This window comes from Somniosus microcephalus, chromosome 11 (assembly GCF_052327205.1).
Source record: "Somniosus microcephalus isolate GS21.2 chromosome 11, FLI_Smic_1.0, whole genome shotgun sequence".
Taxonomy (NCBI): Eukaryota; Metazoa; Chordata; class Chondrichthyes; order Squaliformes; family Somniosidae; genus Somniosus; species Somniosus microcephalus.
Genome location: NC_140997.1, coordinates 70,488,531 through 70,504,256, shown reverse-complemented (window position 1 = coordinate 70,504,256; position 15,726 = coordinate 70,488,531). Strand labels below are relative to the sequence as shown.

The 15,726-nt window shown below is 47.2% G+C and overlaps 1 protein-coding gene across 3 annotated transcripts in view; it reads left to right on the top strand.

Annotated features, from left to right (window-relative positions):
- The window catches only part of arhgdig (Rho GDP dissociation inhibitor (GDI) gamma), a 150,560-nt gene that overhangs the window by 108,860 nt on the left and 25,974 nt on the right, over positions 1-15,726 (top strand). For all 3 annotated transcript variants that reach the window (XM_086000848.1, XM_086000846.1, XM_086000847.1), the window contains exon 3: positions 2,310-2,393. In XM_086000848.1, coding sequence (XP_085856974.1) covers positions 2,310-2,393 — 84 coding nt within the window. The remainder of the gene's footprint in view (positions 1-2,309; positions 2,394-15,726) is intronic.

The following is a 15,726-nucleotide window of genomic DNA, read 5'->3' as shown; positions in this document are numbered from 1 at the left end:
TGTTTCTCCAAACATGGATTGAAAAGATGCACAAATTCAAAACTGCAACAGTGCTCATCCATGCACCATAACACCAGTGAAAGTATTTAGAAAGTTACAATGGCAAACTCTATGTTAAGCAACATGAGTAAGAACAGTAATGTTGTTCTAAGTAATAGGGTTTTTAAATTCTAGCTCAAGGATCTCGCCTGAATTGGAACTGATTCAAATTGTCATTCTCATCCACTTTCTTGTGACAGTTTCTAGAAGGCGTCAAATGGTGAGGAAAGTCTGGATTTTCACCACAATCCCCTTTTTTTTTATTTTTTATTTTTTAAAGATTTTGAAATTGGCACAGAATATAATAACATTTGCTTCCAGCTTACAGCCCCATATTTATTCCTTGTTTCAGTTTACACTTTAAAAAAAACAGTTATATTAAATGGGAAAGTAACTCTACTGAGTTTGATACAGTCTGCTGCTAGTAATCGCAAAGATAAAACACATCAACATTCATAGTTGGAGAATATTTGCTCCCTATTGAATCTGTACATGTTCCATTGTTTCAGCAAAGTGAGTATTAACCAGGCTCCACTGAGACCATTAATCTCAATTATTTTAAAATTTCAAGACCTCAAACCATATTGTTTTAGATTAAAGCACCCCAGCTAGCCACTCTGTAGTCGAACCAGATATGGTGATTGATAAGTAGGTCAGCTTTGTGCCACAAAATCTTGTGTTTACTCCCTCTGACTCGAGGCAGCAGAGATGGGGACTATATCTGGGGAAGCAACTATGATGGGAACCGTTACTGATTAAGTGCTGTAAATTTGTCTATCTTAAGTCCCATTATTTTCTCCATTATCATTTTTACTTATATTAAATCCACTAAGTTTCTCTCCTTGACCTATTTTTAGGTTCCATTATACTGCTAGTATTTTGTCCTCTTCTTCCTCTGTGAAGACAGATACAAAGTACTCATGTAACAAGTTTTTCATATTCTTATTATCTATTATAGTCTCACCTGCATCCGTCTTTAATGGGCCTACATTCCCCTTAACCACTATCTCTCTATTAATATATTTATTTAAACTTATGATGATATCCCTTGCAGGATTTTCATATTCTTTCTTGCACCTCTTATTGCTTTCTTTGTATCCCTTTATTGCTTTTTATAGCTCTCCCAGTCTGATGGATTTCCACTTTTCCTTGCATTTGTATAAACCTTGGGGGCGATTTTCCCTAGCGCAGGGCACCATTTTGGTAAAGGAGTTGAAGTACGCACTAGGAATGGCTGCCCCGAGGATCGTTAAGGCTCTGATTGACAATTAAGTTGCCGGCTTGTGCTCATTAAAAGACTTCATGCCATTTTCCTGGCTAGCGATTCAATTAACGATTTCTCCTAATGGCAACCAGCTGAACAGGAGTAAACAAGTCGTTGCTGAGGATTTCTAGCGCTACTTAAAGCCATGCTCAGCTTTCACTGTTCACTTGCTGCTGGAAATAGACTGTGTTTGAAGAGGACTTTTGAGACACCTCAGGAGACTTTCTGGGATGCTTTGTCAAGACTTCACCAAAAATCTAACAAAATCTTTCCTGGAAATTCTCTGGGAACTTCACCTAAAGAGAGTGGGTGCTGTGCTGCTGTGTCTTATTGAAGACCTTATTGGAGTCACCAGGAGAAAGGGACTGCTTGATCATGGGGATCATGCTTAGGGTCCCCCTTGGTCTGAAGGAGGAATGGGAGGAGGAGATGAGGCCAGGCAGAGCAGCACCAGCTGCTGGAAGGACAGGAGGGTGAGGCGGACTCCTTCTCCCCCTTGCAGGTACAGGAAATCCCTCTTCCTCTGGATCTTTTATTTATTCATTCATGGGATCGGGGTGTCGCTGGCAAGGCCAGCCTTTATTGCCTATCCCTAAAGATGCAACAGTATAAGTGAAGATGTTTTGTCTGAACTACTGTTGTATTCGAGGTGAAATTGGACGGGCAAAAACGCGAAAGAGGTGAGAGCAAAGTGGCAGCCCGTTTTACACCGCAGCCGATTCTCCTTTCAGAGCACGGTGTACAATGGGCTGCTGATTTGCTAATGCCCGTTTTGTGCTTTCGCCGAAGACCAGTTTCACCCCCTCCTCATCATTTTCTGTCCATAGTAACTGTTTTGTCAAAAGTGCAACAAATACTTATCATGCTTTGTGTTGATATGAAGAAGCTGTTGTTGAACTATTGCACTGAAGTATGCAATAACCTGAAAATATTGCACTGTGCTTTATCAGCTGTAGGTAAAAGCTCCTGACTTAAAGCAGTTCTGATGAGTGTTTATTTTTTGCAGATCCTAATATACCCAACATCCAAGTAATAAGATTGACCTTGGTCTGTGATGTTGCACCTGAGCCCATTTCCATGGATCTTACAGGTAACAGCCTTTTTTTGAATAATGGTTTTTCTAGTCCACTAAATGTGATGGTGTTGTGTATGTACCTTTAAGAGAGAACTGCTTTTATACTGTAGTACCGGCAGTGACCACACCTGTATATAAAGCCGTAGCAGGCTTCTGTACTTTCAGTTCCAGCATACCCTCTGTTCAGTAAAAACCTGTTATTATCGTTCTCCTGCAGTCCATGTGATATTGATACGCGGACACTACACTGGCGACGAGCAGGTTCGAACTCACCTGCAGTACTGCATCACCTCACGGGGATCCATCCCTGAAAAGAAGCTTCTTGGAGGTCGAAGTCAGAGCAACGGGCGTTGACCGCGGGCAACCGCCCAGTGATCCATCGGAGTTCAGAGAATCGCAGGGGAGGCTGTGGAGAGCTGGGCTTGGCTCCCCAGTCAAGGTGTTCCAGCAAATCGTACTGGTAGCAGGTAGTGCGCTGACCCTTCCGGACTGCGGCGGGCTTGAGCTCAATCGAGCGGCTCTGCAAAGGGGCCGTGCAGCGTCGTCGGGAAGGAAAAGGGAGAGAGAGGGTGGAGCGCACAGGGCGTGGTCGGTGCTCAAGAGCCGGGCAGCGTTAGAGAAAATAAAACGAGGGGAAGGAAAAGAGATGCGCAGTGGCCAGCGTCGAAGAAGAATAAAACTAAGGAATTTAACTAACAAAAGAGAGACGTGCCGAAGGCGCGGGGCGCCGCCATTACTATTTAGAATGCTAGGAGCAGCATTGGCAGCAAGGGGAAGAAGGAAAAGCACGGGAGGCGCCATTTTAATCCATTGGGGAAGAAGGAAAAGCGCGGGAGGTGCCATTTTAAACCACCCAAGATGCCGAAGAGTGGCAGTATCACTGCTTTCGACAACGAAATAGAAGACTGGACCATGTATGTGGAAAGAATTGAAGTGTACTGCAAGGCAAATGAGGTGGCCGATGGAAAGAAGGCATCGGTATTATTAAATTTGATGGGCGCGAGAACGTACGGCCTATTGCGGAATTTAATTACCCCAGCTAAACCAATGGAGAAAAGCTTTGAAGAGATTGTCAATCTCTTACAGGAACATCTAAACCCTACACCGCTGCTGATAGCAGAAAGATTCAAGTTCCATAAAAGAAACCAGCACAAAGATGAGAGCAATGCTGACTATCTTACGAAACTACGCAAGTTATCAAAGCACTGCCAGGTCGCAGGACTGGCAGATACCTTAAGGGATAAGTTTGTCTGCGGGCTCCAGAGTGAAGGAACCCAGAAACGACTACTTTCGGAAAAGGACCTGACGCTAGAAAAGGCTTTCAGCATGGCAGTATCCTACGAAGCAGCAGCACGGGGAGCTGCGGAAATACAACAGAAACCGCAAGAATGTACCACCAACGAAATGGCATATGGAGCAGAAAAGTGCTATCGCTGCAGCAGAACAACCCATGACCAGAAGGACTGCTGGTTTAAGGACAAAGTATGCAGGCAATGTGGAAAAGTGGGACAATTAGAAAGAGTCTGCAGGTCGGGAAAGAAAACCAACACTAAAAGAACTACTAAGGAAAAGTACACGAAAGTAAAAAAAATGACAGACAGTAGTTCAGAAGACCAGGAGAGTGATAATGACTCCGGGAGCAGGAGAATAAGTTGTCTAAAGTTACACAACGTGATTGCAAAGGAGGATCACCGAACCATTTGGGTCACCCTCATGATAGCAGGGTCCCAAGTAAAGATGGAATTGGACACAGGATCAGCCCTAACTGTCATGAATCGACGAGACTATGAGCGGCTATTCTCACACATACCCTTGAAGGACACGTCCATTGTATTGAAGACATACACGGGGCAAAAAGTCTACCCCAGAGGAAAAATAAGGGTGCCCGTTAAATACAACGGCAAGGAAACACAGAAACTGTATCTATATATACTACAAGATGGAGGACCACCATTATTGGGATGTGAATGGATCCGAAAAATACAATTGGATTGGCATTCCATTCAGGCGCTAACTGTGGCTGACAAAAAGGATGACGACGTCACACCTGGACGACTGTCACAAATTCTAACTGACGCGAAAGAGGTGTTCCAACAAGGACTTGGGACTCTAAAAGGAGTAGTGGCAATGATAAAAATTGAAGACAACGCAAACCCAAAATTTTTTAAGGCCAGACCGGTACCGTACACGATCCGCCCAGCCGTCGAAGCAGAGCTGGAGAGTCTGGAGCGTTCGGGTGTGCTGTCCAAGGTGGACTGGAGCGAGTGGGCCACACCCATCATTCCTGTAATGAAGAAATCATTGAGCAGCACGCCTGGGGAGCCGAAGAAGGTTCGCATCTGTGGGGACTTTAAGGTAACTGTGAACCCAGTCCTGCACGCAGTACAATATCCACTTCCACGGATAGAAGATATTTTCGCCTCACTATCTGGAGGGAAACGCTTTACGAAGATTGATCTGGCCCAAGCGTATCTACAAATGGAGGTAGAAGAAGCATCTCGAAAATACCTGACGATAAACACTCACAAAGGTCTTTACCAGTACAACCGACTGGTATTCGGGGTAGCATCAGCTCCGACTATTTGGCAGAGGGCGATGGAACAAGTCCTGCAAGGGATCCCGGGGACCCAGTGTTATTTGGACGACATCCTGGTTACGGGCGAAAATGACAGTGAACACCTTGCCAACCTGGAGCAGGTGCTCACTAGATTACAAGAATATGGGCTACGAGCCAACCGCCCCAAATGCGAGTTTTTCAGGATACAAATCTCGTATTGTGGCCACATGATTGATGAGGAGGGGTTACATAAGTCCCCAGACAAGATTGAGGCAGTAGTCAAGGCTCCAGCACCGGAAAATGTGTCGCAACTGAGGTCGTTCCTCGGGTTGGTGAACTACTACCATAAGTTCTTGCCGAATTTATCTACAATTCTGCACCCACTGAACGCCTTGCTGCAAACTGGAGTAGCATGGAAATGGAGTGATGAGTGTAAGCGTGCCTTTCAGAAATGTAAATGCCTAATCACTTCAAAAGAAGTATTGGCCCACTACAATCCAACACTACCGATTCGGTTGGCATGTGATGCATCTCCCTATGGCATTGGAGCGGTGCTGTCACACAAATTCCTTGACGGTTCAGAGAGGCCAATAGCCTTTGCGTCGCGTCGTTAACCTCAGCCGAGCGTAACTACGCCCAGATTGACAGGGAGGCCCTCAGCATGGTGTGGAGGGTGAAGAAGTTCAATCACTATCTGCACGGGCAGAAATTCACGCTACTGACTGATCATCAGCCTCTGGTCTCCATTTTTAACCCAAAGAAGGGCGTTCCGGTGATGACGGCGCAACGGCTGCAAAGATGGTCCCTTTTTCTAGGGGCACATCAATACGACAGAGTATAAGGGTACGAAACAGCATGGAAATGCTGATGGGCTGTCGCGCCTACCGTTGCCTACGGTGGAGGAAGCACCTGCAGTGGACCCTGTTCAGATATTCCATTCGACCATAGTCGAATGTCTACCTGGTACAAACTCAAGTATAGAGAAGGAAACCCGAAATGACCTGACACACTCTCGGGTCTATGATTTGATGGTGAAGGGATGGCCAGCACATGGCGACTCACTGTTGCCAGCATTCTCGCCAAGGAGAGAACAGCTGTCAGTGTGCCGGGGGACCTTGATGTGTGGATCCCGAGTGGTAATTCCACCCAAGTTGAGAGATAGAGTGCTCAATGAGCTTCATGAGGGTCACCTGGGAGGGGTAAAAATGAAGAGCCTAGCCAGGGCGTTTGTGTGGTGGCTGGGAATCGATAAAGAAATCGAGGATATGACCAAGAGATGCACAGGATGCCAGAAAGTCCAAAACGCTCCACCACAGGCCCTGCTACACCCATGGGAGTGGCCCTCATCTCCATGGCAACGGGTACACATTGATTTTGCTGGTCCATTTATGGACTCAATGTTTTTAATCGCCGTGGATGCACATTCGAAATGGCCAGAGGTCATCAAAATGTCCTCCACCACCACGGAGAAAACTATTGCAGTCCTACAGACCATCTTCGCCAGGAATGGCTTGCCAGAACAGAATTGCTCCGACAATGGACCACAGTTTGTGTCCGAGGATTTCCGGAGGTTTTTGAGGAATAATGGGGTAAAACATTACACATCTGCCCGATATCATCCAGCCACAAATGGATTGGCTGAGAGGTTTGTTCAGACCTTTAAAAAAGCAATAAAGGCGATGTATAACGACAACATACCACTACAACACAAGGTGGATAATTTCTTGTTTGCTTACCGGAATGCGACACATGCAGTCACCAACCAAGCTCCAGCCATAATGTTCTTTAACCGAAGGTTAAGATGTCGCCTGGATTTGCTCAAACCAAACATAAGACGAGATGTTGAGGATAAGCAATTCCAGCACATCAATGAGAAGCCAACCAGGAGCTTCAAGATAGGGCAACCAGTCTTGGCCCATGACTACCGAACAGAAAAATGGCAGCCAGGGATGATATGCACACAGCAGGGACCACTAATGTACACAGTGGACGTTGGAGAGAGCATCGTGAGATGCCATGCTGACCAGATTCTAGAGTCACAGGAACAAGTGAAACCCATACCACGAGCATGCGCACCTGGTGATGAACCCGAAGTACAGATTGCGTCTACCTCAGAATCAGTGGTATTGGAAGCTGACGAACCAACCAATGACAATGAGCCAGAATCGACTCCGCCGCAAGAACAGGATACTCGAGAAATGCGCTATCCAGAGAGGATCAGGAAGCCTCCTCAAAGACTGAATTTATAAATGATTACTTCAGTTGATGTATATAGTACAGAGAAAATTGTAATTGTAATTAGTTATTATTTAATTGTTAAATGAATGTTATGTACTGTTTATCTAAAAGGGGAGGAATTGTTGTGTATGTACCTTTTAAGAGAGAACTGCTTTTATACTGCAGTACCGGCAGTGACCACACCTGTATATAAAGCCGTAGCAGGCTTCTGTACTTTCAGTTCCAGCATACCCTCTGTTCAGTAAACACCTGTTATTATCGTTCTCCTGCAGTCCGTGTGTTATTGATACGCGGACACTACGGATGGTACCAGCTGCTGAATGTAATATTGACTTGAAAATGTATAAATTCCTAGCGAAGAAACATTCTATGCGTCCCTTAGCTGCATTTCCATTTGTCATTGTCTGATCTAGATGCCAGAGATGTTACGTTTAATTGTAGCTTTCTTCTGGTGTTCATCCGTTTGAGCAATAGAATTCATAATTATAATCTGAACAATAAAAATGACACATTCCTGAGTTCCCCAATGAGTAAATGCGCTGGGTGATGCACCATTGAGATTTGCAGCTTAGGAAAGTCACAAGCTCTGACTTGAACTCTGGGTGGGTGGGTCGAGGCCAGCGGGAAACCCCCATGGACAGCTGAGCACGAGGTCCGAGTAATTTTAACTCCTGGGCCTCATTACAATATCACAGGTGGACTGCTCTCCCTATTGTCTGCAGAATCGGGCAGCCTGCACCTCAACTCCGTGCATTTTCTGGTGGGAGTCCTGACTTAAAACGGGGATGAATTCTCTGCTTTCATTTTCTGTGTTCAAACTGCTTTTAAAGTGCTGAAAATGGTTAGAAAACACTTTCTGGCAGCCGGGATGAGCAGAAAGGCTGTTCCATGCTTCCCTGATGCCTCTCTGGAGATTTTAATTGGGTAGGAGGGAGCAACACTTCCCCACATGCTGTAAGAGTGTCTCCAAAACCAGGATGAAGCAAGTGTGGACAGAGGTGGCTGAAAAGGTCAGTGCCTCCAGCATCATCCTCAGGACCTGGTTTCAGTATAGGAAGAGGTTCCATGTCCTCACAAGAGCAACATGGGTGAGTACTCCTCTTAACTTCTCCACCTCTCTTAACAATACCTCACAACACTCTCCCCCACCACTCCCAACAATTCCCTCCCCTACCTCAAGTGCACACCACTATACCCCCTTTCTCATTACAAGCACAAGTGTAACTGGGTCCTCACAAGAGCAGTTCATGTTCACACGCTTTGCAAACGGCTGCCATGCAGACTCTAGGCTCCAACGTCAAGGAACAGATGCCCATCGTGGACAGAGTGCTGTCCACCATGGACAGAACAATTTACTGAATAGACAGGGCCTTTGAAGGAGCCACTCAGCTTCTGTAGTCTTCTCTCCTGCAGATTAGTTGAAGTGATGAGCCCCAGCCACATGGGAGTGGCCATGGCGAGATGGCAGATTCGCCATCTCTCAGGATCTCAGTACGTCGACTCCTTCCCCACCCCCACAACCAATACCTGACATGGTGCCAGCAAATCAACTGGGCCAGCAGCAGCTGAGGAGCAGCAGTCTGCAACCGGGCCCCCTCAGGCTTGAGCACTCAGACTTCACTGGCCACGAGCATCTGAAGGGTCCCAACATGATGAACAGCAGTTTTCCACCAGCTTTGCTGAGGCCTATAGGGAGAACTTCGTAGAGGCGGTAAACTTACGCAACCTTTTAAGAAAAGCACTATGGGTTGAGCACTTGAGTGAGAGATGAATTCAAGGCAATTACTATGTTTGGTTTACAGTGTGGTTTCATAGCAGCTTCTGAGTCCATATTCTCAGTATGTCATTGATATAGGAGTTGTATGAGCAGGTCACTGGAATCGCTGAGCAATGAGTTGATCCCTCACATCTCTTGCTGCAGGTCATTGATGGGGGCCCTCCATTTTCTGCTGCTTCCTCCTCTTCTTCCTCCACTTCCTCTGGCTCCTCCAAAGGCAGGCCTTTCTATAAGGCAAGGATGTGAAGTATGCAGGACTCAAAGACTATGTGGGAGACTCTTCGTGGAGCATATTGTAGGGACCCCTAGACCTATCGACACACCTAAACCTCATCTTCAGTATCCCTATAGTATGCTCAATTATACTTCTGGGGGTTCCCCTGGCTTCTATTATATCGGTGCTGCTTGGGAATGGTGGGGGTGCAGAAGGGTGTCACGTCCCATGTCTGCAAGTGGAATCTCTTGGCTATCAGCAGCCATCTTGCCATGTTCCTGGGAGAGTCAAATACTGGGGGTACGGTAGAGTGCGTCAGGATAAATGCATCATGACAGCTGCCTGGGTACTTTGCAGAAACTTGGATGATTCTGTTTCTGTGAGCAGCCACTAGCTGCCCATTGATGGAGTGGTATCCGTTTTTATTGATCAGTGATGCTCGCTGGTGTTCTGATGCCCTGAGGGCAACATGTGTGCAGTCAATGACACCCTGCACAGGGGAAGCTGGCCACTGCTGCAAATCCCCAGGCACACTCCTGCTGACTCTTGAGGCCAATGGGGAAGGTGATGTATCGGTTAGCCCTAGTTAAGAGGGCACTGGTGACCTGCTTATTGCAGGTGTGTACTTCAGACGGGGCGATGCAACTGATGACCCCTGTGGCAGACTGGAAAGAGCCAGTGACGAAGAAGTTGAGGGATCTGGTGACTTTGAGAGCCACTGGCAAAGCATGGCCCACTGCTCTAGCAGGCAGCAGATCCCCTTACAGAGGCTGTAGATGTCTGAGACAGTGACCTCTATTTTAACCCCCTTGCCCAGCAAAAATTGTGCCTTTGAGAGGTTAAAATTTGGCCGAGGCAACTTACCGGCCCAAGGTCGCTCCATTCCTGCCCGGCGCCATCTCATCTTCGCCAAGTTTCAAGTCGGTCGAGGCGCCTGCTACAGGCCTACTTTAAATGCAAAGTCATGGCCCAATGACGTCATTGGTGCCATGATGTGATATTAACAGAAAGCCTGGGGAGTCCCACACTGTGTGGAACCCGACAACAGACCCACAGCGAGAGGAGCTGACGGGCCAGAGGAGGCCATGGTAAGTTTCAAAATGGCATTTGTCAGAACTCTTTATGGACCAGGAGAAACAGGAGTGCTTAACCCAGACCCTGCAAGGAAGGCGTCCTTGGCCCTCCCCAGCCCCAACCTTGGGTTTGGCCTCCCACGAGCAGCCCCCTCACTTGGTGTCTTCTGAAAGACACTGCTTCCTGAGATTGCTGCTGCTCCCCTTCACAGAATCACAGAAACCCCACAGTGCAGATAGAGGCCATTTCGGCCCATCGAGCCTGCACCGACACATATCCCACCCGATCCCCGTAACCCCTACACCAACACATATCCCACCCTATCCCCGTAACCCCACGTATTAAATTGACCCTTAGTGTTAGGGGGATTAATCATAGCCAATCATCCTAACCCGCACATCTTTGGACTGTGGGAGGAAACCGGAGCACCCGGAGAGAATGTCTGTGTGGAGTTTGCACAGTCACCCGAGGCCAGATTTGAACCCGGGTCCCTGGCGCTGTGAGGCAACAGTGCTAACCACTCCTCCAACTGTTCCTGCGTCCAGAAAAGACTGGCAATAATAGCACCCATGATGATTAGAGAAAGATTTCTGAGGTAAAGTAAGGCAAAACTGTGTGAAAGAAGTGATCTGGAATCTGGAGTCTCTTCTCTGGCGAGCTGCCTTGGTGGTCTGATATAAATAAGGCCCAATATTGGGTGGGCCTCAGACTTACCCGTTCAGGCGCAGGGATTGTTTGTACATAATATTTATTATGTCCGTGTGTAATTGAGACACGGACTGCAGGAGTTGGTTATAACAGGTGTTTACTGAATGGAGACAACCTGGAGCTACTATGCAAATGTTACTACACAGGCTTATATACAGGGGTGGTCACTACTGGTACTGCAGTATACAGGGGCTGCAGAATATAGTTCCTTCTGCAAAGTACATACACTACAATTCCTCCCCTTTTAGCTAAACAGTACATAACATTCGATTAATAATTAAATAACATATTTACAATTACAGTTGCTAGATACATTAGTTGAAGTTAAGCAATTATAAGTTCAGTCTTTGAGGAGGCTTCCTGATTCTGTCTGGATAACGCCTCTTTGGGGTATCAGGTTCTTCTGGCAAAGTTGAGTCGGGATCAATGTCGTTGTTTGTTCGTCTGCTTCCAATATCACCGATTCTGAGGTAGATGCAATTGGTACTTCGGTTTCATCGCCAGGTGTATCAGATCGTGGTGTGGAGTTGACGTTTCCCAGTGACTCTAGAATCTGGTCAGCATGGCGTCTTACAATGCTCTCTCCAACATCCACGGTATACATTAGAGGTCCTTGCCGTGTACAGATCGTTCCTGGCTGCCATTTCTCTGTGTGGTAGTCCCGGGCCAAAACTGGTTGACCTATCTTAAAACTCCTGGTCGGCCTTTCATTCATATTCTGAAACTGCCTGTTCTCCACATCTCTTCTGATGTTTGGCTTAACCAAACCCAAGCGGCATCGTAGTCTTCAATTGAAGAACATCATGGCTGGAGTTTGGTTGGTAACCGCATGTGTCGCATTCCGGTAGGCAAACAAAAAGTTATCCACCTTGTGTTGTAGGGGTATATCTTCATTACACATTGCCTTGATAGCCTTCTTGAATGTTTGAACGAACCTCTCGGCCAATCCATTAGTGGCTGGAAGATATGGGGCGGATGTGTAATGCTTAACACCATTGTTCTTTAAGAACCTCCGGAACTCTTCAGACACAAACTGTGGTCCATTGTCGGAGCAAATCTGTTCAGGCAGCCCATTCCTGGCAAATATGGTTCGTAAGACTGTGATAGTTTTTTCTGTGGTGGTTGAGGACATTTTTATTACCTCTGGCCACTTTGAATGTGCATCCACCGCAATTAAAAACATCGAGTCCATAAATGGACCAGCAAAATCAATGTGCACCCTTTGCCATGGAGATGAGGGCCACTCCCATGGATGTAGAGGGGCTTGTGGTGGGGCGTTTTGGACCTTCTGGCATCCTGTACAGCTCTTGGTCATCTCTTCGATTTCTCTATCGATTCCCGGCTGCCACACAAACGCTCTGGCAAAGTTCTTCATTTTTACCCCTCCCAGATGACCCTCATGAAGCTCATTGAGCACTCTATCCTTCAATTTGGGTGGAATTACTACTCTGGATCCACACATCAAGGTTCCGCTGCACACTGACAGCTGTTCTCTTCTTGGCGAGAATGCTGGCAGCAGTGGTTCGCCATGTGCTGGCCATCCCTTCACCGTTACATCATAGACCCAGGAGAGTGTCGGGTCATTTTGTGTTTCCTTTTCTATGATTGCATTCGTCACAGGGAGACATTCGACTATGGTCGAGTGGAATATCTCCACTGGATCCACTGCAAGTTCTTCTTCCACCGTCGGCAACGGTAGGCGCGACAATCCATCAGCATTCCCATGCTGTTTAGTTCCTTTGCACTCGATGTCATATTGGTGTGCCCCTAGGAAAAGGGACCACCTCTGTAGCCGTTGTGCTGTCATTATCGGTACGCCCTTCTGAGGGTTGAAAATGGAGACAGGAGGTTGATGATCAGTAAGTAGAGTAAATTTCTGTCCGTGCAGGTAGTGATTGAACTTCTTCACCCCCCACACCAGGCTGAGGGCCTCTCTGTCAATCTGGGCGTAGTTACGCTCGGCTGAAGTTAACGAGCGTGACGCAAAAGCTATCGGCCTCTCTGAACCATCAAGGAATTTATGTGACCGTACCGCCCCAATGCCGTAGGGAGACGCATCACACGCCAGTCTTATCGGTAGTGATGGGTTGTAGTGAGCCAATACTTCTCTTGAAGTGATTAGGTCCTTACTCTTCTGAAAGGCCGGCTTACATTCATCGCTCCATTTCCATGCTACTCCCGTGTGTAGTAGGGCGTTCAGTGGGTGCAGAATTGTGGACAAATTCAGCAAAAACTTATGGTAGTAATTCACCAATCCGAGGAATGACCTCAGTTGCGACACATTTTCAGGCGCTGGAGCCTTAACTGCCGCTTCAATTTTGTCAGGGGACTTATGTAACCCTTCATCAATCACGTGGCCACAATACGATATCTGTTTCTTAAAAAACTCGCACTTGGGGCGATTGGCTTGTAGCCCATGTTCACGTAGTCTAGTGAGCACCTGCTCTAGGTTGGCAAGGTGTTCACTGTCATCTTCACCTGTCACTAGGATGTCGTCCAAGTAACACTGAGTCCCCGGAATCCCTTGCAGGACTTGTTCCATCGCTCTTTGCCATATCGCTGGTGCTGATGCTACTCCAAATACCAGTCGATTATACTGGTAAAGACCTTTGTGAGTGTTTATCGTGAGATACTTCCTAGAGGATTCTTCAACCTCCATCTGCAAATATGCTTGTGCTAGGTCAATTTTTGTAAAACGCTTCCCTCCAGATAGTGAGGCGAAGATATCTTCTATCCTTGGAAGAGGATATTGTACTGTGTGAAGGACTGGGTTCACTGTCACCTTGATGTCCCCACAGATGCGAACCTTCCTTGGCTCCTCAGACTTATTGTTTAACGTTTTCTTCATGACAGGAACGATGGGTGTCGCCCACTCGCTCCAGTCTACCTTAGATAACATGCCTGCCTTCTCCAGATTCTCCAGCTCTGCCTCGACGGCTGGGCGAATTGCATATGGTACCGGTCTTGCTTTGAAAAACTTGGGAATTGCATTCTCTTCTATTTTTATCGAGGCGGTTACGCCTTTAAGAGTTCCCAGTTCTTGTTGAAATACCTCTTTGGCGTTAGCTAAGATTGTTGACAATCGTCCAGGAGTGACGTTGTCATCCTTTTTACCAGCCACTGTCAGTGCCTGAATGGAGTGCCAGTCTAAACTTATCTTTCTGATCCATTCACGTCCCAATAACGGTGGTCCACCATCTTGCAGTATTTACAGATACAATTTCTGTATTTCCTTGCCGTTGTATTCGACAGGCACCCTTATTTTTCCTCTGGGGTATACTTTTTGCCCCGTATACGTCTTCAAGACAATGGATGTCTCTTTCAAGGGTATGTGTGAGAATAGCCGCTCGTAGTCTCGTCGATTCATGACAGTTAGAGCTGATCCTGTATCCAATTCCATTTTGACTTGGGACCCTGCTATCGTGAGGGTGACCCAAATGGTTCGGTGATCCTCTTTTGCGATTACGTTGTGAAGTTTGAGACAGCTTAGTCTCTTGTTCCCGGATTCACTATCGCTCATCTGGTCTTCGGAACTACTGTCCGTCATCTTTTGTACTTTCCTGTACGGTTCCTTAGTAGCCTTTTTGTTGTTGTTGGTCTTCTACCCAGACCTGCAAACTCGTGCAATGTGTCCCATCTTTCCGCATTGCCTGCATATTTTGTCCTTGGACCAGCAGTCCTTCTGGTCATGGGTTGTTCTGCCGCAGCGATAACATTTTGCAAATCCCCGTGTCATTTTGTGGGTGCCGTATTCCTGTGGCTTTTGCTGTATTTCCGCAGCTCCCCTTGCTGCTGCTTCGTACGATACTGCCACGCTGAAAGCCTAATCTAGCGTCAGCTCTTTCTCTGAGAGTAACCTCTTCTGGGTTCCTTCACTCAGGAGTCCACAGACAAATTTGTCCCGTAGGGTATCTGCCAGTCCTGCTCCGAACTGGCAGTGCTTTGATAGCTTGCGTAGTTCTGTAAGGTAATCAGCATTGCTCTCATCTTTATGCTGATTTCTCCTGTGGAATTTAAATCTTTCTGCTATCAGCAGCGGTGTAGGATTTAGGTGTTCCTGTAGGATAGCAACAGTTCGTTAAAACTCTTCGCCTTCGGTTTGGCTGGAGTAATCAGGTCCTGCAATAGGCCGTACGTTCTTGCGCCCATTAAGTTTAGCAGTACCGATTACTTTTTCTCATCGGCTACTTCGTTTGCCTCGCAATATACCTCGACTCTTTCCACATACGTGATCCAGTTTTCTATTGCATTATCGAAGGCAGTGATATACCAAGTCTTCGGCATCTTGGAAATCTAAGATGGTGCCTCCCGTGCTTTGCCTTCTTCCCCGATTTAACAAAATGGCGCCTCCAGCGCTTTCTGTCTTCTCTGCTGTTGCTAGTGCTGTTGCTGGCGTTTTATGCCTTGATGGCGATGCCCTGTGGTCTTCGCGCACTTCCCCTCGCGCTGCTGCTAATGCCGCTCTCCGCGGTTCCGTGGCAAACTGCAGCTCCTCGCAGCTTTCTGCGCGTTTAATTTTTATTATTTCCCCGTCGTCGGAACAACCCTATGGGACACTTGCCTCCCTCTTCGGGTCTGTACGCTGCCCGGCTTCGTAGCACCGGCCGCGCCCTGTGTGCTCCACCCTCTCTCTCCTCTTCCCGACAACGCTGCTCGGCCCCGTTGCAAAGCCACCCGCTCGAGCTCTAGACCGCCGCAGCCCAGGAAGGATCAGTGTACTACCTGCCACCAGCCCGATTAGCTGAAGCACCATCGACAGGATAACCAAGCCCCGCTCTCG